We start from the raw sequence: 25,284 nt of genomic DNA on the forward strand, positions 1-25,284 counted from the left end.
AACCATACCTCATCAAAGAGTATCTTAAATAATCCCACAGCTAATACACCCAAAAAAAACAACTAGACAACAACAACAACCTTGCCTTTTCATGAACTAACACTCACATTTATTTTTACTGGCATTGACTTTGCTGACAGCTACTTTACTGAGGAGAAATGTACTTACTATGACTGAGGTACTGTATGTGGCGGTCCCACCTAGATATCTTAAGATGAATGAACAAACTCTAAGTCACTCTGCATAAGAGTGTCTGCTAAATTACTAAAATGTAAATGGAATGGCATATGCAGACTTCTTGTATTTGGTCAAACACATTTCAAGATTATTTTGATGATTTTGAAAATAATGTTGACATATGTCACAAAAAATAACAGTATACAGTTCAAGTCAGAAGTTCAAGTCAGAAGATTACACACACTTAGGTTGGAGTTATTAAAACTTAATTAATTAAAACGACAAGTCGGATAGGACATCTACTTTGTGCATGACACAAGTAATTTTTCCAACAATTATTTACAGACATATTACTTCACTTATTATTCACTGTATCACAATTCCAGTGGGTCAGAAGTTTACATACACTAGGTTGATTGTGCCGTTAAACAACTTGGAAAATTCCAGAAATTATGGCATGGCTTTAGAAGCTTCTGATAGGTTAATTGACATAATTTGAGTCAATTGGAGGTGTACCTGTGGATGTATTTCAAGGCCTACCTTCAAACTCAGTGCCTCTTTGCTTGACATCATGGGAAAATCAAAAGAAATCAGCCAAGACCTCAGAAAAAAAATGTTGACCTCCACAAGTCTGGTTCATCCTTGGGAGCAATTTCCAAATGCTTGAAGGTACCACGTTCAGCTGTACAAACAATAGTACGCAAGTATAAACACCATGGGACCACGCGGCCGTCATACCGCTCAGGGAGGAGACGCGTTCTGTCTCCTAGAGATGAAAAAAGTGCAAATCAATCCCAGAACAGCAGCAAAGGACCTTGTGAAGATGCTGGAGGAAACAGGTACAAAAATATCAAAATCCACAGTAAAACGAGTCCTATATCGACATAACCTGAAAGGCCGCTCAGCAAGGAAGAAGCCACTGCTCCAAAACCGCCATAAAAAAAGCCAGACTACGATTTGCAACTGCACATGGGGACAAAAATCATACTTTTTGGAGAAATGTCCTCTGGTCTGATGAAACAAAAAAAGAACTGTTTGGCCATAATGACCATCGTTATGTTTGGGGGAGCCGAAGAACACCTTTCCAACTGTGAAGCACGGAGCTGGCAGCATCATGAATAGATGAATAGATAACAAAAGATGGCATCATGAGGAAGGAAAATTCTATGGATATATTGAAGAGATCAGTCTGGAAGTTAAAGCTTGGTCGCAAATGGGTCTTCAAATGGACAATGACCCCAAGCATACTTCCAAAGTTGTGGCAAAATGCCTTAAGGACAACAAAGTCAAGGTATTTGAGTGGCCATCACAAAGCCCTGACCTCAATCCTATAGAACATTTGTGGGCAGAACTGAAAAAGTGTGTGCGAGCAAGGTGGCCTGACTCAGTTACACCAGCTCTGTTAGGAGGAATGGGCCAAAATTCACCCAACTTATTGTGGGAAGCCTGTGGAAGGCTACCCTAAACTTTGACACAAGTTAAACAATTTAAAGGCAATGCTACCAAATACTAATTGAGTGTATGTCAACTTCTGACCCACTGTCAATGTGATGAAAGAAATAAAAGCTGAAATAAATCATTCTCTCTACTATTATTCTGTCATTTTCTATTCTTAAAATAAAGTGGTGATCCTAACTGACCTAGGACAGGGAAATTTTACTGTGATTCAATGTCAGGAATTGTGAAAAACTTTAAATGTATTTGGCTAAACCTCCGACTTCAACTGTAAAGTATATACAGTACCAGTCAAAAGTTTGGACACAGCTACTCATTCAAGTGTTTTTCTTTATTTTTCCTATGTTCTACATTGTAGAATAATAGTGAAGACATCAAAACTATGAAATAACACATATGGAATCATGTAGTAACCAAAAGAGTGTTAAACAAAGAAAAATATATATTATATTTAAGATTCTTAAAAGTAGCCACCCTTTGCATTGATGACAGCTTTGCACACTCTTGGCATTCTCTCAACCAGCTTCACCTGGAATGCTATTCCAACAGTCTTGAAGGAGTTCCCACATATGCTGAGCACTTGCTGGCTGCTTTTCCTTCACTCTACGGTCCAACTCATCCCAAACCATCTCAATTGGGTTTAGGTTGGGTGATTGTGGAGGCCAGGTCATCTGATGCAGTACTCCATCACTCTCCTTCTTGGTAAAATAGCCCTTACACAGCCTGGAGGTGTGTTGCGCAAACCAGATGGGATGGCGTATCACTGCAGGTAGCCATGCTGGTTAAGTGTGCCTTGAATTCTAAATAAATCAGGCTGTGTCACAAGCAAAGCACACCCACATCATCACACCTCCTCCTTCATGCTTCACGGTGGGAACTACACATGCAGAGATCATCCATTCACCTCCTCTGCGTCTCACCAAGACTCGGCAGCTGGGACCAAAAATCTCAAATTTGGACTCATCTGACCAAAGGACAGATTTCCACCGGTCTAATGCCAATTGCCCGTGGTTCTTGGCCCAAGCCAGTCTCTTCTTATTATTAGTGTCCTTTAGTAGTGGTTTCTTTGCAGCAATTCGACAATGAAGGCCTGATTCATGCAGTCTCCTCTGAACAGTTGATGTTGAGATGTGTCTGTTACTTTAACTCAGTGAAGCATTTATTTGGGCTGCAATTTCTGAGGCTGGTAACGCTAATGAACTTATCCTCTGCAGCAGAGGCAACTCTGGGTCTTCCTTTCCTGCGGCAGTCCTCATGAGAGCCAGTTTCATCATAGCGCTAGATGATTTCTGCGACTGCACTTGAAGAAACTTTCAAAGTTCTTGAAATTTTCCGCATGGACTGACTTTCATGTCTTAAAGTAATGATGGACTGTCATTTCTCTTTGCTTATTTAAGCTGTTCTTGCCATACTATGGACTTTGTCTTTTACCAAATAGGGCTATCTTGTATACCACCCCTACCTTGTCACAACACAACTGACTGCCTCAAATGCAGTAAGAAGGAAATAAATTCCACAAATGAACTTTTAACAAGGCACACCTGTTAATTGAAATGCATTCCAGGTGACTATCTCATGAAGCTGGTTGAGAGAATGTAAAGAGTGTGCAAAGGGTGGCTACTTTGAAGAATCTAACATATATTTTGATATGTTTAACACTTTTTTGGTTACTACATGATTCCATATGTGTTATTTCATAGTTTTCATAGATTGGATGTCTTCACTACAATTAACTGTAGAAAATAGAAAAAAAACAAAAAAAACTTGAATGAGTCCAAACTTTTGACTGGTACTGTACATATTCTTATAATATGTTTTATTGCCACATACACCGGATGTGAAATGTGTTGTTTTACAGAGTCAGCCATAGTAGTACGGCACATCGACAGATTGTTCACCTTGTTGGCTCGGGTATTCGAACCAGCTACCTTTCGGTTACTGGCCCAACGCTCTAACCTCTAAGACTACCTGCCGCCCTATATAGTGATATAGCTGGTAGATGTTGTCTCACTCACTCTACTTCTAACATTCCCCTTTTTCTTTTTAACACTCTTCGTGTAGCCAAATATGTTAACAATGAGCAACTTTTGATTCAGTTAGGAAGTTTAGACAGAAGGACAGGTCCATTGGCTCCCTGGAGTACTTAAATCTCTACATCTGAAAGACAAACAACATCTGTTTACTCCTAGCAAACAATCTCTGGCTAGGCTGTGGTGTAGATATCACATACATGATGTACAAGCAGTGGGTTTTCAAAGTCTCTATCACACTGGGATTCCAGGGTTATATTCAAGATAAAATTCTAATTGGTTTTGCAACCATGCAATTTGCATGACATGATGGACCCAAAAAGGCAACTGATAAAAAAAAACATTAGAAACATTCAATGTGTGTGAGTGCACGTGTGTTAGCGTGTGAGAGAGAAGAGTGTGCTCGTGCGTGTACATCCAATGATAGGAGGTAGCCCTTGGTAAGAAAAGTCGTGACAAATTCATGCAGGATTCACCCCAGGCATCAAAGAGGAGGAAGTGAAAAAATGGCCGATGAGAAATCCCCTAGGGCTCTGGTCTGCACGGAATCGCCACAGCATGAATATGTTCTGCTTTGTTTCATTGACATCCTGCCTCTCTGGATCTACCTGCAGCCACGACAGAAAGAATACACACTGTCAAGGCCCCGGCTCTGATTTATAGAACTGCAGAGTTCAGGCGGCAGCGACCCCAAGGTGCTGCTGGGAGATAAAATCCTGCATGGACCAACGACCCATCACGGACCACCATCGCCACACTCCCCTCTCAGCTAGTCGCACCGCACACTTCCCCTCCAAGGCCAAGACATCATATCACGCCATATCTAGGCTAACTGCGACACACCATATATTATATTATAACTGGGTGGTTCGAGCCCTGAATGCTGATTGGCTGAAAGCCGTGGTATATCAGACCGTATACCATTGGTATGACAAAACATTTATTTTTACTGCTCTAATTATGTTGGTAACCAGTTTATAATAGCAATAAGGCACCTCAGGGGTTTTTGATATATGGCCAATATACCACGGCTAAGGGCTGTGTCCTGGCACTCGGCGTTGCGTCGTGCTTAAGAACAGCCCTGAGCTGTGGCCTATTGGCCATATACCACACCTCCTCGGGCCTTATTGCTTAATTATATTATATGGACCAGCTAGCAACAACACGCCTGATATGTTAGATTTAATAAAGCTGAATTCTACTGCAAATGTCATGAAGCAATACTGATTAATTAACATATTAAAACATTTTTGAAATGGTTGTTTTTTCTGATTAGGCTATATTATTTCCACAACACATGCTAATAGCAGATTATCCTTATTAAGAAGGGTACATTCAGAAAGGAAATAAAGAGTGGTTCCCATAATTAGGCCACTGTTACATGGTTAAAACAATTAAGTTATTACTATTCACATCGCCTTTACCTACAATAATTATCTCAAAGCATTTTGGCACCATTAGGGCATTTATAGCAAGAGCACCTGAACCTGCCTAAGCATGGTTAAGCGTGAGACCTCAGTTAGAGACCTATATTAAACTGCAGCCCATTGTGAGTGTGTGTTATGCTGGCCCTCCACCTCACTGTAAGCCCCAACTGCAGTGGCTATCAATGGCTCTCCTAGCATGGGCTCCTCTCCTCTCTCTCCTCTTCTGCAGCAGGGGAGTCAGACGCCCACGCTTAGCTCTCATGTTACCAGGCACACCGCCCGCCAGCCCCACCTTTATTACAACACGCAGCGAAAACAACCATATTGGCTTTACTTAACAACATTAACCGTGAACACAGATTGACAGCAGCTCCCTCTGCAGCCTCCTACAGCAAATAATACAGGGGAAATTGTGTTCAATACAGAGAGCCATCCAGCGAATTAGAGATTCAAAAACAACATTTGAGTAATAAGTGAAAGCCACTGAATAGAATGAAAATGCAAATGTGGGCTGAGGACTTTAAAAACAAGACAAACCTGCCTGGCTTTTCAAACAAATACAGTACATTAGGGGCATCTCACTGTTGTGAAATTTGTTTAACCTGGGTGGTCCCTATATTATCTTACAGAAGGGTTGTTTTTTCCCGCTCGAACTACTCATTTAGTCTTACGGTTGATTTGGTTACATGAGTGATAATTAGACCAACAACATGGAGATTTAATTAGCTATTCAATATGAGGCCTAGTCAAGGCTTCGGTCTACACTACTACAGAGTGATGGTTCTGAGTGTAGCACTTACTGCTTGATAGCCAGCTATGAGGAATCTATGTGTTGATTTTATAATGCACTGAAGACCTAGATCTTCCATGTTATACCAACTCCAAAGTGAAGGGTAAGCAAATGAACAACTGAAACACTTCTCTAGCTCATTACCAAAATCCCCAGACAGTCAACAAACGTGTAGCCCAACTCCACAATGCTAAAGCACAACCATCACCATGCCCCCCATTGGATATAAACACAGATATAACATCACGAGAACAATTTATGAAGTAATTAGCCATTATGAGCAAACAGTGCAGCGAGAAGGAGAACGTTTGCTGATTGAATTAACCACATAAATAGAAACAAAAGCAGCATCAAAGCAGCACCACAGTGCTGCTTAGTAGCTCCTTGCTGTTTAATAAACAGGGAAAAATGTGTGCTCCCAGGCCACTAGTTGGCATAATGAACGTGTCTGCATCTGAATGCTGGCGTTAAACCCTGTGGTGCTGTGATCGGACTCTGTCCTCCCATTATCTGGACACCAACGGGTTACAACAACAGAACGGGGAACGCTCACACTGCGAGGGAGCCAACACCAGGCCCCCCTTTAAAACAATAGCCTAATTACAGCATTTTATAACCCAGAATCTGGAATTGAATTTAGTCCAATTTAAGGCTGCGCTGGCATGAAAATACTATTTGATTAGAACAGCCGTGGTTTCATTTGTGGCGCAGCAGATTGCAGAGCATCTCTATCCGGTGCGCAATCTGTATTCATTACGCTGTGTAAAGGATGATCCATGTCCTGACTCTGCATTGATAATTTCATGCAGATGCACAGCGCTCCACATGGCCCCAGTGCTTCCCTTACAACGGCTCTGCTCATCTCCTCTCTGCCGCCTCACATGCTGGGCTCAGCAGTGCTGCTCAGCCAATCTCAGCCTTTTAGGACCTCAAAAGGCCTCCCAGGCACCCCCACCACCCATAGCTAGGAGTATCAAAAGGCGGAGACATCAAAAGCTGAAAGAAATATATATTTTAATGTATATAAATTGGCCACATGTGTCTGTCTGATATGTGTAGTAGCAGTTGATATTTGTAGTAGCAGTGCCATACAGATGTAATCGTCCTCTTTCATGATTTGGGACGAGGACCAGAGTCTGTATCTGGATTTGGCAGTGATTCACACTCTGTTGTATGGCGTACAGATGCATATACAGTCCTGATGAACACAGCATACAGAGATGGGGTTCTATACTGTCAAATCCAAAATAAGATTGTATATCTGTTAAATAACAATCATTACTCATACTGTGAATACTGAGAGGAATTCTGTTATAGTGATCATATTTCAAACACTGCATAAAAACAGAAGTAGGCCTACTGCTAAGTTGGCTTTAGTCTACTTGGTGTCTGTTCTGTTTCAAAACATAACTCAGATCAGAATGTATTTGACTAGGCTTTAAATTAATAAAGCTAAAAAATAAAGCAATACATTTTTATAAGGAGTATCGTATCAGAAGATAACCCATGAAAAACTGATTTTGCTATAATTAGAAAATCCAATGTGTGCCCTCAAATCCTTTTGTCTATCTCATTATGCAAAATCTGAAGACTATTGGTCTTGACAAAGAATAAGATCCATTAGTTCCCCTTGGAGAGGAAAGTTACTTGATATCATCAGAACTCTCTGAGTGCACTGTTTAATGACTGTCTTTCAAATTCGCAATTTTCTCTTACTATGTTCTTACCACGCTTTAAACCTACAATCCAAAACTTTATATCCGATGTAAGCCTATTTGTTCCCAAATCCCACTTTGTCGAATAATCCCTTTGAATAAACCACAAAAGCCCATTCCTCTTCTATAGTGACTGGGAGAGAAACCTTGAAAGCATTCCCCACAGCAGCAGAGCAGGCATAGGAAATATAAATGGCTGTCCTGCTCCCAAAGCAAAGCAAGAAGGGAAAAAAGGTAAAGGATAAAAAACAGGGACTCTGCCTGTGCAGTATTTTTAGTATTGGAGAGTAAACAGAGGACGAGACCTGTTGCAGAGTGGGGGAGCCAGTATGGAGAGACCTGATAAACTGCTTGTGCAGCCTCTAATCCAGGAGCTCAGCACCGTAAGCCCTCCCACAGGCAGGCCCCCACACCACGCTGCCGCACCACGGCATGCCGGCCATGATTACACTCATCTTCCGGCAGTCACGGGGGACCCGGCTGTCCCCATCAGCAGTGAAGGACATCAGGCAACAGAGGAAAGGAGGGGTTAAATAGCCACGCCCAGACATGGACCAAGGCTTCCTTCCACAGCACCCTGGTCAAACCTGACCATCAGATATTTAAAAATTAAATTAAAAAAACATTATGCAGCATTCAAGAGGTTCTAGAAGCCAGCTTTGGCAAGCATTTTTCATGTTATCCAACAAATGTAAACATCTGGAGTTTGCTAAACGGCATTGGCACTTGGATTGGAACCAGTGCTGTGGTCAGATGACATGAAAGTAGAGCTCTTTGGCCATGCACACCAGTGGTGGGTTTGGCATCTAAATGAGAATGCATGAGCAGAAAATAACCCCATACCTACTGTAGAAAATGGTGGTGGATATTTGATGTTATGGGGCTATTTTGCTTCCACTGGTCCTGGGGCCCTTGTTAAGGTCAATGGCATCATGAACTTTACCCAGTACCAGGACATTTTAGCCAAAAACCTGGTTGTCTCTGCAGGAGGCTGACACTTGGCTGCAAGTGGATCTTCCAGCAAGACAATAACTCTAAGCGCACATCAAAATCCACAAAGAAATGGTTAATTGGCCACAAAAATCTACATTTTCCAATGGCCAAGAGGGCAATCCATAAGCGCAGACGAAGGATATAAAGGATCTGGAAGGATCCCTCCCAATGTGTACTTCAACTCATAAAACTGTAAATAGCCCATCCAACTACCTACCTCATCCCCATTTTTACTTTTTTTGCTCTTTTGCACACCAGTATTTCTACTTGCACATCATCATCTGCACATCTATCACTCCAGTGTTAATTTGCTAAATTGTAATTACTTCGCTACTATGGCCTATTTATTGCCTTACCTCCTTACAACATTTGCACACACTGTATATAGATTTTTCTATTGTGTTACTGACTGTACTTTTGTTTATTCCATGTGTAACTCTGTGCTTTATCTTGACCAGGTCGTAGTTGTAAATGAGAACTTGTTCTCAACTGACCTACCTGGTTAAATAAAGGAGAAATAAAAAATACAAAAAATAATTATAATTCTCAATGCCATTATCCTCGCAAGGTGAGGTATTGAAAGGTATTGAAACCAATATTGACCCCTACCTTTTTGAGAAAAAAATGTATTACTTGTTAAACAAAATCTCTTTCTCTGACCAATTGTATTAGTATAAAATATTTCCCTTTTTTTCTGCATACAATGTAGCTCAGTATTTGAATAATTTATACAGTCATTTTTGCTCATCTTTATCAAGGGTGTCAATAATTTCAGACCTAACTGTACATAAAAACAGGACAATTCTCGTAACTACATTCCCATCCCTCCTCTGTGAAAACAAATCAATGTGCATTACATCCATTACCGTGCTCATGGACAAGTCAGGGACTCCAAACTACTTAGCCTTTCTCTCTTCTCCTCAATACACTGCAAAATATGTCCAAACATTGACATCTCTTAAAACTGATGTGCAAATTGTACATTTCACATTCTATTCAGAATATAGCAAAGTGTAGAGGAAATTTGAAGACCTTTTATGCTCAATTAGAAATATTCATAAATCTGAGAAATCTATATCATGCCCTTTGACACCCAGTCGGGCACAACTGAATGATCTAATAGTTCCTATCAGCATGACACTGCCCAAAATGAGTCAGTCACCTGAGATTAAATGTCATTTAATATATGTGCCATATATCTCATGTTAGATTAGACCATATCATCATCAATAAATGTCAATATAAAAAGATCTGGAGAGATTATTGTCCTTTAGGAATTCAAGACACCTCACGTTCTAACTAAATTCTTTCTATTTTTTGATTATGGAGAATAACTGCCTCTGCTGAGCTTTTCCTGGATAAGTGAAGCTTGTAAATCACACATGAATTTCAGGAGCTGAAGGCAGTCGTTTTACTGTATTATATATAGTATTGCTCCCCAAAGATTTCTATGATAATACCTCACAGCCGTGCCCTTCACGCAGCTTGATGTCAAACAGCCACCGTCCACAGCATGGATTAAATAGAAGCACAGCACATCACTGTTTCCACTGGTTAAAAAGCTCAATATATATTTTTCAGAGGTGAGAAAATATGGGGAAGAATCTTGAATAGTTTCCATGCTCTCTCAATTTGAAATACTGCATGAAAGAGATATATTTGTACTACACAGATAAATGCAGTAACATGGCTGGCTTATTGCCTAAAATTGCTACACGAGTATATCTAAAAAAAAAAAGAAAGAAAAAAAAGAGAGAGATTATATCACAAGCAGAAGCGGTCTAACATCAATTCATCACTGACACACTATCAGTGTCCATAAATATGTAGACTATATTTTATGGTTAGGTGACATTGGACTAACATGAAGTGCTAGGATTTAATAACTGACTCAACAGTCAAAATTACTTGAATGATAACTCCAGTTTAGAGTGCTGCTATGCTTTGCTCAGTCGTTGCAACATAATTAACCAGCATCAGTCTCACCATACCAAAAGCAAGACGAAGTTTGAGGTGAAGGTTTTGTAGAGAAGAAAAGAAAAAGACATCCATCCATCATAACCGTGCTATGGTGCAGCCAATTTCCACAAAGCTGCTAAGCTGATTGAGGCCGACCAAAATCTTTTTCACCAGCTTACATTCCTTCAAAATGGTCATCTCAGTTCCAATATCACGGGCTTTTACTGTTTCCAATTTCACTGTTCTCGACTGAGAGTCGGTCGGCTTAGTTGGATAAAACACTCTAGCCCAGTTCCTTGTGAATGTACTGATATCTCTATAGCACAGCTTCCACATAGCTCTATTTATTTATTTACTCATGCCATATTTTTTATTTATTTCTATTTATAAAATGCAAGTAAACCGCCAAATAACAATTACATCAAACATACTCACTCCCCCCCCACCACCACACACACACACACACACACAGTTACAGTGCACATACATATAACACACACGACACCGTACCAAAACACACAAGCACCAGATACCCTACAACCTCCTACTGAAGTTGATTCAATTCCCACAGGCTCGCATTCTAAAAAAGGAAATTGGAGATATATATAAAATAAAATAAAGAAAGGACTGTGTGGCATCAACAAAACACTCAGAAGCTAATTGTGAAAATGTTTATTCCTACTGCTTTTTCCCCCACCTGTAGATGTCTGTGTATGTGTGTGTATGCAAGAGTCATTGAGTGTATGTTCGTGTGGGCTTCTCACTAGCCTTTCGCTCTCCTCTTTTTTTGCCACAACAGCAAATATCCTGTTGGCGCAGGATGCCGGGCCGTATCTGGCCCTAAAATCGATAAGGCTCCTGGCTAAGGGCTCCCATTCATCTCTTGGCCATAAAATTTGATTAGCGCTGACTACAGCACTGCAGGGAGATGGGGCCGATAGGGCAGGGCTGCAGAAGACAGCATTCAATTTTTTCATCCACGCTCTCTCGCTCCGTCTGTCTCTTAGCCCAGGCTCTCACTTTTCAACATAGAGCTACCCAGGCTTGTATGCCTACACATTAGACAGCAGGAATAGAATTCCGCTGCCGGTTGACTCCTTTTTAGTATCTTGTTTTCTCTCTCTGAATTAGATCGAAATGACAGAACTGATGAAGCTCCAATCAGAGTTGATCAAATTAAACAAATGCCCTCGGCAGCAGCCTGAGCGGTCCGCAGACATGAAACACGCGTTCTGTTCCCTCACACAGTATCTCTGTGGCATGTGACCACTGCTCTCAGCCAATCCGAGAGCTCAACGCATGCAAGTGGCTAGCGCTTCTCAGTGCTGTGATGAGGAAGCAGGTATGAAACAAACAACTCTTCTGAAGGTCTAGGATACAACAAAACTTGAAATCATTTAGAATTGTGAGCTACGGACACATTCTTTTTTAAATACCCATAAAAGTGTGCATAGAAATTTGAATAAAGGCAGACCGGTTAATAGTAACAGTCAATAAAGAAAATATGTGTATATTTGGAATGCAGTATACAGTATTAATACAAATTCAGGGAAATCCACCACCTACCTGTGTCTCCCGCACGTTTTCCACTGTGAAGTTGAACCAAACTCTGAAGCGAGGGTTACAGGTGTCAGGTCTGATGAACAGATCAAACTCAAATTCACTGATGTAATCAACACGTCCAAGGTTACCTGAGAAAATGAAGATCACATTCAGGAATCATTTCACATCCTGGCAAGTAGTCTAGTTGCCTGTTATGCCTCAACTAGATGCTTTTGAAAATGTGATGCATAACCACCCTTTCCAAGATTAATAGATTTCAAGATACTACATATGCTGCTTACTGAAATAAATCTGAAAATGTTATATTTAGAAAGGTCTTCATTGATGCATTTATGTTGCAGGCATCTCCTTCACCACTCATGTAGCTAGAACCTTGGGATATATTTTCCATTGGATTCATTAAAATTCAAGTGATCAACTTGTTATCCGTTAGATGTGTATATAATGTATCAGACACGGATGGGAGGACTAACCCTGTCCATCCCTCACCATAGCCTCTTCCTGCAGGCACAGCGACAGTGACAATACGTGGGATGAAGAGAATGGAACTTAGCTACTGTTCAGGTGAAAAATGGGAAAGCTTTGAATGGTGGTATCTTCAAAATAACAAGCCGTCAAAGATGTTCATCTAGCTTTAATTTGCAGGGCTACATATACAGTGCCTTGCGAAAGTATTCGGCCCCCTTGAACTTTGCGACCTTTTGCCACATTTCAGGCTTCAAACATAAAGATATAAAACTGTATATTTTTGTGAAGAATCAACAACAAGTGGGACACAATCATGAAGTGGAACGACATTTATTGGATATTTCAAACTTTTTTAACAAATCAAAAACTGAAAAATTGGGCGTGCAAAATTATTCAGCCCCTTTACTTTCAGTGCAGCAAACTCTCTCCAGAAGTTCAGTGAGGATCTGTGAATGATCCAATGTTGACCTAAATGACTAATGATGATAAATACAATCCACCTGTGTGTAATCAAGTCTCCGTATAAATGCACCTGCACTGTGATAGTCTCAGAGGTCCGTTAAAAGCGCAGAGAGCATCATGAAGAACAAGGAACACACCAGGCAGGTCCGAGATACTGTTGTGAAGAAGTTTAAAGCCGGATTTGGATACAAAAAGATTTCTCAAGCTTTAAACATCCCAAGGAGCACTGTGCAAGCGATAATATTGAAATGGAAGGAGTATCAGACCACTGCAAATCTACCAAGAACTGGCCGTCCTTCTAAACTTTCAGTTCATACAAGGAGAAGACTGATCAGAGATGCAGCCAAGAGGCCCATGATCACTCTGGATGAACTGCAGAGATCTACAGCTGAGGTGGGAGACTCTGTCCATAGGACAACAATCAGTTGTATATTGCACAAATCTGGCCTTTATGGAAGAGTGGCAAGAAGAAAGCCATTTCTTAAAGATATCCATAAAAAGTGTCGTTTAAAGTTTGCCACAAGCCACCTGGGAGACACACCAAACATGTGGAAGAAGGTGCTCTGGTCAGATGAAACCAAAATTGAACTTTTTGGCAACAATGCAAAACGTTATGTTTGGCGTAAAAGCAACACCCTGAACACACCATCCCCACTGTCAAACATGGTGGTGGCAGCATCATGGTTTGGGCCTGCTTTTCTTCAGCAGGGACAGGGAAGATGGTTAAAATTAATGGGAAGATGGATGGAGCCAAATACAGGACCATTCTGGAAGAAAACCTGATGGAGTCAGCAAAAGACCTGAGACTGGGACGGAGATTTGTCTTCCAACAAGACAATGATCCAAAACATAAAGCAAAATCTACAATGGAATGGTTAAAAAATAAACATATCCAGGTGTTAGAATGGCCAAGTCAAAGTCCAGACCTGAATCCAATCGAGAATCTGTGGAAAGAACTGAAAACTGCTGTTCACAAATGCTCTCCATCCAACCTCACTGAGCTCGAGCTGTTTTGCAAGGAGGAATGGGAAAAAATTTCAGTCTCTCGATGTGCAAAACCGATAGAGACATACCCCAAGCGAATTACAGCTGTAATCGCAGCAAAAGGTGGCGCTACAAAGTATTAACTTAAGGGGGCTGAATAATTTTGCACGCCCAATTTTTCAGTTTTTGATTTGTTAAAAAAGTTTGAAATATCCAATAAATGTCGTTCCACTTCATGATTGTGTCCCACTTGTTGTTGATTCTTCACAAAAAAATACAGTTTTATATCTTTATGTTTGAAGCCTGAAATGTGGCAAAAGGTCGCAATGTTCAAGGGGGCCGAATACTTTCGCAAGGCACTGTATATATATATATACACATATATATATTTCACAGCACGGATCTATCCACCGCTGTGTGATTTATACAATGTCAAATAAGCCTAGACCAGAGGCCCGGTTTAGCCCACTGGCTCGCAGACAGTTAACTCCCCAGGCAAGAGGACAACCTGCTTTGCTCTGCTCCGCGTCCCTCAGCCTGTCCATGTGGTGTGGATGGAGTGTGGAAGCGACCGACCACCTGGTGCCAGGTAGCACAGAGCTAATTATCGACAGATGGGGTAACCACCACACTGTCAGAGCAGATCGCTCTCCTTCTGCCATCTGAGAGGGCTAATCCACCCGCTTCCTGAAAATCCCTTCACTCGTCACGCCGTCCACAGAAATACCATCATCTACCAACCCTCACAGGAAACTGCATGTTGCTCCTGTATGAGCTCTAAAATATATGCTTTATTATTTTTTATACAAATACATCAAAGACCCCACTGGGAAATGCAATATGGATTATGGACAACAGAACCCCAACAGAATATGATCTGGAAATCATTTTGGAAGTGTCTTACAAATGGTATGCTTATTTTGTAACACATGATTCTGTATTTACATGTCTGCCATTCTCTAACAGCTTTGCTGTTGCACTAATGGCTACTGGCGTTTCATTCCAACACATTGGTTGCAAAATGGAAATGCTCTCTGCAAAAATGAATATTGGCACTCTAACTGATTACACTGTGACTGTAGCTCTTGTGAACAATGCTAGAGCTATAAGAATACAAATAGGGGTCAGACATAGTGAGAGCTGTTCACAACCTATCAGACACCTATGGCAAAGGTTGATAACTGACCTTTACTGTGCCCATTACATGAACGAACATTGTGTACTTGCACTCGTGTGTAGTTTAAAAGGGCGTAATGTATCATCACAGCTATTTCATTTAATGACACACCACCTAGCCTACCCCATAGCACAACATATTGCTACACTTGGTGGTAGTTGGGAGAAGATGAGTGAAACACACTGTACCACAAACGAAAGACACATCTGTTTTACAACCCTTACTTGAAATAACCACCCACTGTACAAACCGACTGAGAAGTGTCAGGTGCTGGCAAAGCAATCCAGAGCCATAGTTGTTAGCTGAAACAAGCACAGCTGCAGATAGCATGGTGGGGATATGAGAACTGCACCTGTTCCAACCAGATGTGCTGTATAATCTATCATCTCTAATTCCAATGTCTTAGCGATTTATCTGGTTTGCCCTACCAAATATTAGCTATTAGAGGACGCAGATAGCCTCTAAAGGTTGTTTCATATGGAAGTGTGGATATCACAGCTACTGTTTTTGTTGACTGATTTATTTAAGCTACTTTCACTATTCAAATTAATACAATTGAAGGATGTATCTACAGGTTTGTAAACTACAGGCATGTAAACATGGACTAAACATAAGTGTGTTAAAAATAAATGTCAAGAGATTCTGAAGCTTTTTAACGGCATATGATTTATAAAGAGCCAAATATATTGCATGCAATACAACTTTCTAAATATACATTAAATAATGACTAAGTCCATTGAATCTGTCATATGGCTCCAAATAGCACAAGGCTGCAACTAAACCGAAACCTTGTGTACACTAATGCAACATCATAAAGAGCTATCAAAATCTCACTAACTCTCTGGCTCTCTCACTCAGACTGCAGCCAGAGTCCTTTCCATTCGTTTGGCATTTCAGGACCATGGACAGCGGATAAGCATATACAGTAGGACTTTCTCAGGCACAACTACAACAAGAGGTTCAGAGGAATTTCAACGAAAGCACTGAAGGTCTTCATTGAATGGCATGCCACTTATCTCCTCTTCATAGATGAAAAAAAAGAGTCAAACCAAAAGTGCATTTACCATACCACAAACTGGTGAGGTAGAAGTTACCCATCAGAAAAGTACCAGACAAATACAAAGATGATGAACCAACTTCTAAAACAAACTGAGGATGTCATTGCAGGGAGATAGAAAATGCTATCTCTACTTCAAAGCACAGTAGCCACGCACTGCTAGGTTATTGAGCTTGATGCTTGAAGACCTGAAGTGAGGGATAGCACAGGCCTCAAGGTTAGAATGGCATGTTCAGCTTGTGGAGCAGGGATATGACACAGTATTGATTTTAATTGTAATTTTATGGTGGCTAACTCCAGATTCCAATGCTGCAGTACTAATCAATTCCATATTATTCAGTATTTAACAAACATAAATGGCAAACAGACTTCTCTAAATCCTAAAGCATAAAAAGACCATCATATTGGTAGCCTATGGACTACTTGGAAAAGTGAGAGTGACTTATCTAAAGTTGTTTTATTAATTTGCACAAAGATGCAGTCAAACTATAGTGTAATTAGTGTAGGCTACACTAGAGGAAAGAGACAGATAAAGAGGAAGCAAGCAACAGAGAAAAACATCAGTTATCTAATAAGAGTTACTACTGCAAGGCTTGTGTGTCTACATTCGTCCTTAGTGGAGGTTTCATAAGTTATGTTCCATATCAATCATCTATAAAAAATAAATATAAAAGAGAGTCGCACACATAAACTCCCAGTCATTTATTGGGTAAATCACCAACGTTTGGGCATCACTGTGCCTTCAGGGTAATATCATGAATACTTAAACCAGGTTATGTAGACAAACAGTGCAATTAGTGCAACCAATGACAATAGTGAGGGGTGGGTCATAATTATTCAGTTAATTAGAATTAATTATATATCAATCATCAAGCATTGGGAGAAACATATGCAGCACTTACAATTTAATAAATTGGGTTTCAACAAATGGCCTGACTCTAAGAACCCACCCAGTGGGCTGAGTAAACCTACTAAAGGCTTTGCTGTTCTTTGAAAATCAGTTTAAACATGACAGGTTCTCCATAAGGACTCCGTAGTTTGTACGAAACCACCTCTTGTTCTCTCTCGCTTTCTAGTCTCTATATCTTTATTTTCTTAATTAAAAGATTGGGGGAAACGGTGAACCATCTGAATGTATACCAGTTTTAGTGAAGACACACCATGTGTCTCTCTTTCTCTCCACTACTGCTGTGTGCTGTCCAAACTCCCGCGATTTGAGTACTTTGTTCCCCCATTATAAATATTTGTTAATGTTTCCCAAAATTCAAATCAATTTATGTTACATTTATATTCCATATAATCTTAGAGTAATTACTGGCTAGCGCTACCCAATCTCATTCCCTTTCCAGATATTGCAACATTGTCGATATTTCTGTCAAATTCGGTACACAGTAAGTTGTATTTCTTTTTCTATTTCCTCTCCTCTGAGTGGGTGCAAGCTTAAAGTGCACATGAACATTTGCTAGTTCATTTTATACCCAATAAATGTGCTTGTGTCAAATTTTCAAAGCAGTCTGATCCGATACAAAAGTACAAAAGCTTGTATGAAATTTAAATGACAACAAAATGTGATGCTTCGTTTGATCACATGCATTTTCAAAACATGTTTCAAAATGTGAGATCCCACCATAGACTGTAGGTGTTTCTCAATATGCATACTACGCTGCTCCACACTATCATGCTCCGAGTTCAGTCTCCAAGGAAGTTCTCTTGAGTACGTTCTTGTGAGGATGAGAGTGTGGAGAACGCATCAAATGTTACATAAGAGAAGCAACTGCACTCTGTGCTACTTACGGTATTACCTTTGACCAATACAGATGAAACAAGATACATTTTTACTTCATAATCATCAGCCAAGCAAGATTAGCAAATGTCTATATTTTCAAGTAATGTGGTGGCGGCATCATGTTATGGGTATGCTTGTCACTGGCAGGCAATGGGGAGTTTGTCAGAATCAAAAGAAATATGAAAGGAGCAAAGCCCAAGTTTTAAAAAAGGGAAAACCTACCTCAATGTTTTAAACCCTGGGATCGTTTTTTGTATTTTAAATAAAAATGCATTATGACACCTTTTGGTTTTCGCAATGGCATTGACATATGATGACAAACCAAACGCGTTTGAAGGATCCTTTTAGTCTTCTTCTAATGCATCTTAAGGGGAAAATAATCCAAAAGTAACAGAAAGTGATATGATTACCGTACCGAGTTTCGGTAATACAAAAGGTATTTTACTGATTAAAATTTTGGACAGGTAACTAGTAACTGTAAAGTAACCTACCGAAGCAATGATGTATTTATTATTATATATACAAGTTGCAAAATAGTTGGGAAGAGATTTTTGATGTGCCGATTCCGTGGAACATGGTTTCCGAATATATACGCAAAATAACGCTTGATTCAAAACTTACGAGTTTTTCAATTTAAAATTATTTTACAAAATTCTTGCCACAAATATAATGTTAGGTAATGGGGCATACAACCAGCTCAGCTCTGCAGATTTTGCTACGAAAAAGCAGAATCACTAGATCATTCATTTTTGTATTGCCCATATGTAGCTTGTATCTGGTCACAATTTCAGGTACGGTTGGAAAATCACAACATTTATCTAAAAATAACCCTACAAATAGCACTGTTGGGAGATTTGGAAAAACATTGTCAATTAATCAACAATATAATAATACTCTTAGTAAAAATACTTATCTTTAACTCACAATCTGTAGATACTATAGAATGCGATTAGACAGGTTCAGAGTTTATGTGAAACATCTCAGCACAGTTAAAAAAATATATAGCACATGGAAATCACAACATGGCGGTTTACAGAGATAGGTGGGATGGACTGAGAGTAGCAGAGGGGTAGATTTAGAAGTTCATGTTCTATAATATACAGTTGAATTCGGGAAGTTTACATACAGTACACCTTAGACAAATACATTTAAACTCAGTTTTTCATCATTCCTGACATTTAAACCTAGTAAACATTCCCTGTCCTAGGTCAGTTAGGATCACCACTCTATTTTAAGAATGTGAAATATCAGAATAATAGTAGAGAGAGTGATTTATTTCAGCTTTTATTTCTTTCATCACATTCCCAGTGGGTCAGAAGTTTACATACACTCAATTAGTATTTGGTAGCATTGCCTTTAAATGGTTTAACTTGGGTCAAACTTTTCGGATAGCCTTCCACAAGCTTCCCACAATAAGTTGGGTGAATTTTGGTCCATTCCTCCTGACAGAGCTGGTGTAACTGAGTCAGGTTTGTAGGCCTCCACGCTTGCACATACTTTTTCAGTTCTGCCCACACATTTTCTATAGGATTGAGGTCAGGGCTTTGTGATGGCCATTCCAATACCTCGACTTTGTTGTCCTTAAACCATTTTGCCACAACTTTGGAAGTATGCTTGGGGTCATTGTCCATTTGGAAGACCCCTTTGCGACCAAGCTTTAACTTCCTGACTGATGTCTTGAGATGTTGCTTCAATATATCCACATCATTTTCCTTCCTCATGATGCCATCTATTTTGTGAAGCGCACCAGTCCCTCCTGCAGCAAAGCACCCCACAACATGATGCTGCCAGCCCCGTGCTTCACGGTTGAGATGGTGTTCTTCGGCTTGGAAGCCTCCCACTTTTTCCTCCAAACATAACGATGGTCATTATGGCCAATCAGTTCGATTTTTGTTTCATCAGACCAGAGGACATTTTTCCAAAAAGTACGATCTTTGTCCCCATGTGCAGTTGGAGCAGTGGCTTCTTCCTTGCTGAGCGGCCTTTCAGGTTATGTCGATATAAGACTAGTTTTACTGTGGATATAGATACTTTTCTAACCGTTTCATCCAGCATCTTCACAAGGTCCTTTGCTGTTGTTCTGGGATTGATTTGCACTTTTTCACCAAAGTACGTTCATCTCTAGGAGACAGAACGCATCTCCTACCTGAGCGGTATGACGTCTGCGTGGTCCCATGGTGTTTATACTTGCGTACTATTGTTTGTACAGATGAACGTGGTACCTTCAGGCATTTGGAAATTGCTCCCAAGGATGAACCAGACTTGTGCCGGACTACAATTTTTTTTCTGAGGTCTTGGCTGATTTCTTTTGATTTTCCCATGATGTCAAGCAAAGAGGTACACCTCCAATTGACTCAAATTATGTCAATTAGCCTATCAGAAGCTTCTAAAGCCATGACATCATTTTCTGGAATTTTCCAAGCTGTTTAAAGGCACAGTCAACTTAGTGTATGTAAACTTCTGACCCACTAGTATTGTGATACAGTGAACTATAAGTGAAATGATATATCTGTAAACAATTGTTGGAAAAATTACTTGTGTCATGCACAAAGTAGATGTCCTAAACAACTTGCCAAAACTATAGTTTGTTACCAAGAAATTTGTGGAGTGGTTGAAAAATGAGTTTTAATGACTCCAACCTAAGTGTATATAAACTTTCGACTTAACTGTATATATGACTGAAAATACAATGTATAATGATTAAATACTATCTATCCAGATGTAATGTACAGTGCATTCGGAATATATTCAGATCCCTTGACTTTTTCCACATGTTGTTACAGCCTTATTCTAAAATGGATTAAATTAAATGTTTTCCTCTTCAATCTACACACAATACCCTATAATGATGAAGGTTCACATGTGCCTTGTTGCAAACAGGATGCATGTTTTGGAATATTTTTTATTCTGTACAGGCTTCCTTATTTTCACTCTGTCAATTAGGTTAGTATTGTGAAGTAACTACATTGTTGTTGATCCATCCTCAGTTTTTCTCCTATCACATCATTAGCCTCATGATGAAATCTCTGAGTAGTTTCCTTCCTCTCCGGCAACTGAGTTAGGAAGGAGGCCTGTATCTTTGGAGTGACTGGGTGTGTTGATACACCATCCAAAGTGTTATTTATAACTTCACCATGCTCAAAGGGATATTCATTGTCTGCTTTTAAAATGGTTGCCCATCTACCAATAGGTGCCCTTCTTTGCGAGGCATTGGAAAACCTCCCTGGTCTTTGTGGTTGAATCTGTTTGGAATTCACTGCTAGACTGAGGGACTTAACAGATAATTGTATGTGTGGGGTACATAGATGATGTAGTCATTCAAAAATCCTGTTAAACACTATTATTGCACACAGAGTGCAACTTATTATGTGACTTGTTAAGCAAATTTTTACTCCTGTACTTATTTAGGCTTGCCATAACAAAAGGGTTGAATACTTATTGACTCACGACATTTCAGCTTTTCATGTCTTCATTTCTAAAAACATAATTCCATTTTGGCATTATGAGGTATTGTGTGTAAGCCAGTTACAAACATTTTTCAATGTAATACATTTTAAATTCAGGCTGTAACACAACAACATGTGGAAAAGGAAAAGGGGTATGAATACTTTCTGAAGGCAGTGAAGGCCTATGGGCCTATACATGATGCAGTCCACTATGATTTGAAAAAGTAGCAAAAAAAATGCATGCACTATTTGTTGCCTTTAGACTGCACACGCTGGGCATCATTCACAAGTGATAATATTCTCACCCATCAGACTATTCTCAATATAATCTGGTCTTTACATATACTAAATCATCTATTTGTGAAATGAGTTTTGATTTAGAATTACCATGCACCTGTCGGAACAGGGGCAGGGTAAAAAAAACGTAATCCATACGCACTTGAATAACGAATGGAGGACGCTTTCCCGTGGTTCATTTTCATGCCAGCCAGGTAGGTTACCTCAGTTATAAAGCAAAGCAATGTGCTTAATATAAGGAAAGTTGAGAAATAAATATAGTAGGCCTAGCCTATACAAAGATGATGGGATCCTCCTCTTTTTAATAGACAGCATCAAAACGTGTTTTTCTCACGCAATTGCACAGCCTATAGAAATGTTGAGCAAATATAACCCTTATTTCATTCCATGCATCAACCAGCTATGAGGAGCTGGCTCTCTCTGTGCAACAGGTGATCCTATTCCACTCAAACTCAATGTCAGGGCTGAACTGTTTGATTTGATTTAGTTTGCATTGATGTCAGAGTGATTAAATGGGACAATAGAGCCCTGAGTACCAGGTCATTAGCAAGTAGCCTAATGACCATTAGCGGCATCAGAGCACAGTTTGGGAGAAGACTAGTAACCATGACTCAACAGTCACATGGAATTTGACTGCGGTCATGACTCGTGACTGCCGGTGATACGGTCACCTTAACAGCCCAAGGGAGGACGATTTTTTTCATGAGTATGGTCTTATTTCTATTACAGCATACTGAATGACTGTCATTCATATTCCATTCACCCAGCTCAAGGTAACATCGATAGGTTTAAGCTGCTACATGATACTCAAATTTGTCCTATATCCATCATGTTGTTGCAACAACCTAGGCTACAAATTAAAGTTTATAATGTAGGTGCACATGTCGAGAGACAAATTGTAGTAATCAAGGTGACATTGACACATTCAATACCACCTAGAAAGTTTCTATTGGACAAATTCAGGCAGGTCCCTCCCCGTTTCGTTCCGTTTGTAGTAGCCTAAACCTTAGCAAGCTAAACATCTGCACCTGAACCTGGCTGCCTCCTACAACATTTCTGCCCGTACAACTGCTACCAGGTCTCTATTTTACACCAGTAAACTGGTTTAATACATTTACTTATGTGCTTTGTTAAAAAAACACTGTTCATTTGACAATAACATGGGAGCTGCAAAACCTGTAACTGCAGAAGTGTGCAAAATGGCAGCCAGTGCATGGGTAAGGCAAGAGGAAGGTCATTCACACATGGACTCACAGGAGAAAACATGGCTAATCTAATCCCATTACGGAGGTACAAAGGAGAGCAGTCACAGTGCTCAGCCCACACAATGTGACAGCCTGTAGCTGCTCTGGATGGATGGCCTGTGTGCCTCTGCCATGCAGATGTATCATGCAGCATGCCCGGGGTGCTGTCTTCAACAGAGCCATAGTAATGTAGATAGTTGTTTTCAAATGCATTATTTCAATGATTGATTTAGGGCTGTACTTGTGATGACTTCCATTTAGGGTAGCCTAAACTAAAATGATAAATAAACATTTTCCACAACATTTTGCTCCCCCAGAAATGTCCTTTCGGCACAATAAACAGAATAACATACAGTATGTGTCTGAAATGAAATAGTATAAAAGGCTTGAGAATGGAAATTGACTTTACACATGAAGACAAATTGACTGATCACATGAAGTGAAGTGTTGAAAATCAATTTTCAATACCAACACCAATAAATTGCTGAATATTGCTTGATAAAGTAATGTCTTGTGGTATTATTGGTGTGAAGCACTTTACACTGACAACTGCATCTATACTGAACAAAAATATAAAACGCAACATGCAACAATTTCAATGATTTTACTGAGTTACAGTTCATATAAGGAAATCAGTTAAATGAAATAAATAAATTAGTCCCTAATCTATGGATTTCATATGACTGGGCAGGAAAGCAGCCATGGGTGGGCATCTCACTTGGGAGATAGGCACAAACAATCAGAATTAGTTTTTTCCCACAAAAGGACTTTATTACAGAAATAAATTCTCCTCAGTTTCAACAGCTGTCCGGGTGGCGGGTCTCAGATGATCCCGCAGGTGAAGAAGCCGTATGTGGAGGTACTGTGCTGGCGTGGTTACACGTGGTCTCCGGTTGTGAGGCCAGTTGGACATACCGCCAAATTCTCTAAAATGACGTTGGAGGTGGCTTATGGTAGAGAAATGAACATTCAATTCCCTTGCAACAGGTCTGGTGGACATTCTTGCAATCAACATGCCAATTGCACGTCAACATGCCAATTGCACACATTTGTCTAAAGGCAAAAAACACCCCTACAATTTCCACCTCAAAAATGTGTACACAAAAAATGAGGGCTGGTCAAAGACATCCATCTGTCTTTTTCCTGGGCTTTCCTCTGTGATACAAACTTTACTGGAAATTAAAAGGGACTTCTGAGAGTGGGAACCTTTTAAATGTATTTTTGCTATGTGCTCCATTTCATTATTGGAAAACACGTCAGTTTGCCCCTGGTGTGAGAATTTCAGGGTACAGACAACTGATAAAGACGGAATTGATTCCATCCAGCAGAGGTGTCTCAGTTTAGACCTGAGGCAAAATGTCTGTCCTTGCACTTTTCCTCCAGTATCTAAAGGCAAGTTGTCAAAGAGAAAACATCAATCTCTTGCTTCAGGACTTCTAAAAAGCTGTTTTTCCTCTACCTTATCATTAAATAGGGTGGCAGGTAACCTAGCAGTTAGAGCGTTTGGCCAGTAACCGAAAGGTCACTGGTTCGAGAACCTGAGCCAACAAGGTGAAGAATCTGTCGATGTGGCCTTGAACAAGGACAAAACACTTGACCTCCAAGGTCCACACAAACTCTCTCACAGATGTCAAAACATAGCGAATTTAAATACATTTTTGTTAGAACTTTAAACTATATTTTAAAAAATTGCATTAACAGAATGCCAGAGACAGCCCTGAAAAGACAGTGAATCTGTATGTGAAAAAAGGAGATAACAACTGAAGTGCAGAGAACAAGGTAAACAACATCATCCCTTTATGAAACCATTTGAGCACCAGCAAACTCTAACAGATATTAAAATGGCTCAGCCTGGGGATACCAGTGAGATATGCAGCCCACATATTTGGCACAAATGATGTAAAAGCCTGTAAATTCAAAAGAGACCACATTTTCTCGCTGCCCTTTTATAATCATTTTCAAAAGACCCTAAAGCAAGTATGTTACATCCAGAGCAGTTGGTATGGTAATGGGTCATACTCATAGTGGTGCATGTATTCTTAGTAAAACTGGCTTTGTTGTATTATCAATCTCAGCCAGCCAATGTGTTAGCCCACAAGTTCTTGTCACATCAAGCTAGCCCTTGACATGAGCCTGTAAAAGCTCTTAAACATTATCATCTTTACATTTATTGATTTCTGAAGCCTTACATTATCAGGTTTTACCAGAGGAATCTATAGTAAGCTTGTGCATTGTTTTTGTTTTGTTGCGTCTG

The 25,284-nt window shown here is 40.0% G+C and overlaps 1 protein-coding gene across 1 annotated transcript in view; it reads right to left on the bottom strand.

The window, feature by feature from the left end:
• LOC115108423 (cytosolic carboxypeptidase 6-like) overlaps positions 1–25,284 on the bottom strand; it is a 425,052-nt gene that overhangs the window by 381,458 nt on the left and 18,310 nt on the right. Inside the window, exon 3 of the mRNA XM_029632715.2 lies at positions 12,113–12,237. Within this exon, the coding sequence (XP_029488575.1) occupies positions 12,113–12,237 (125 nt within the window). The remainder of the gene's footprint in view (positions 1–12,112; positions 12,238–25,284) is intronic.

The sequence above is a fragment of the Oncorhynchus nerka genome, linkage group LG24 (genome assembly GCF_034236695.1).
Source record: "Oncorhynchus nerka isolate Pitt River linkage group LG24, Oner_Uvic_2.0, whole genome shotgun sequence".
NCBI lineage: Eukaryota > Metazoa > Chordata > Actinopteri > Salmoniformes > Salmonidae > Oncorhynchus > Oncorhynchus nerka.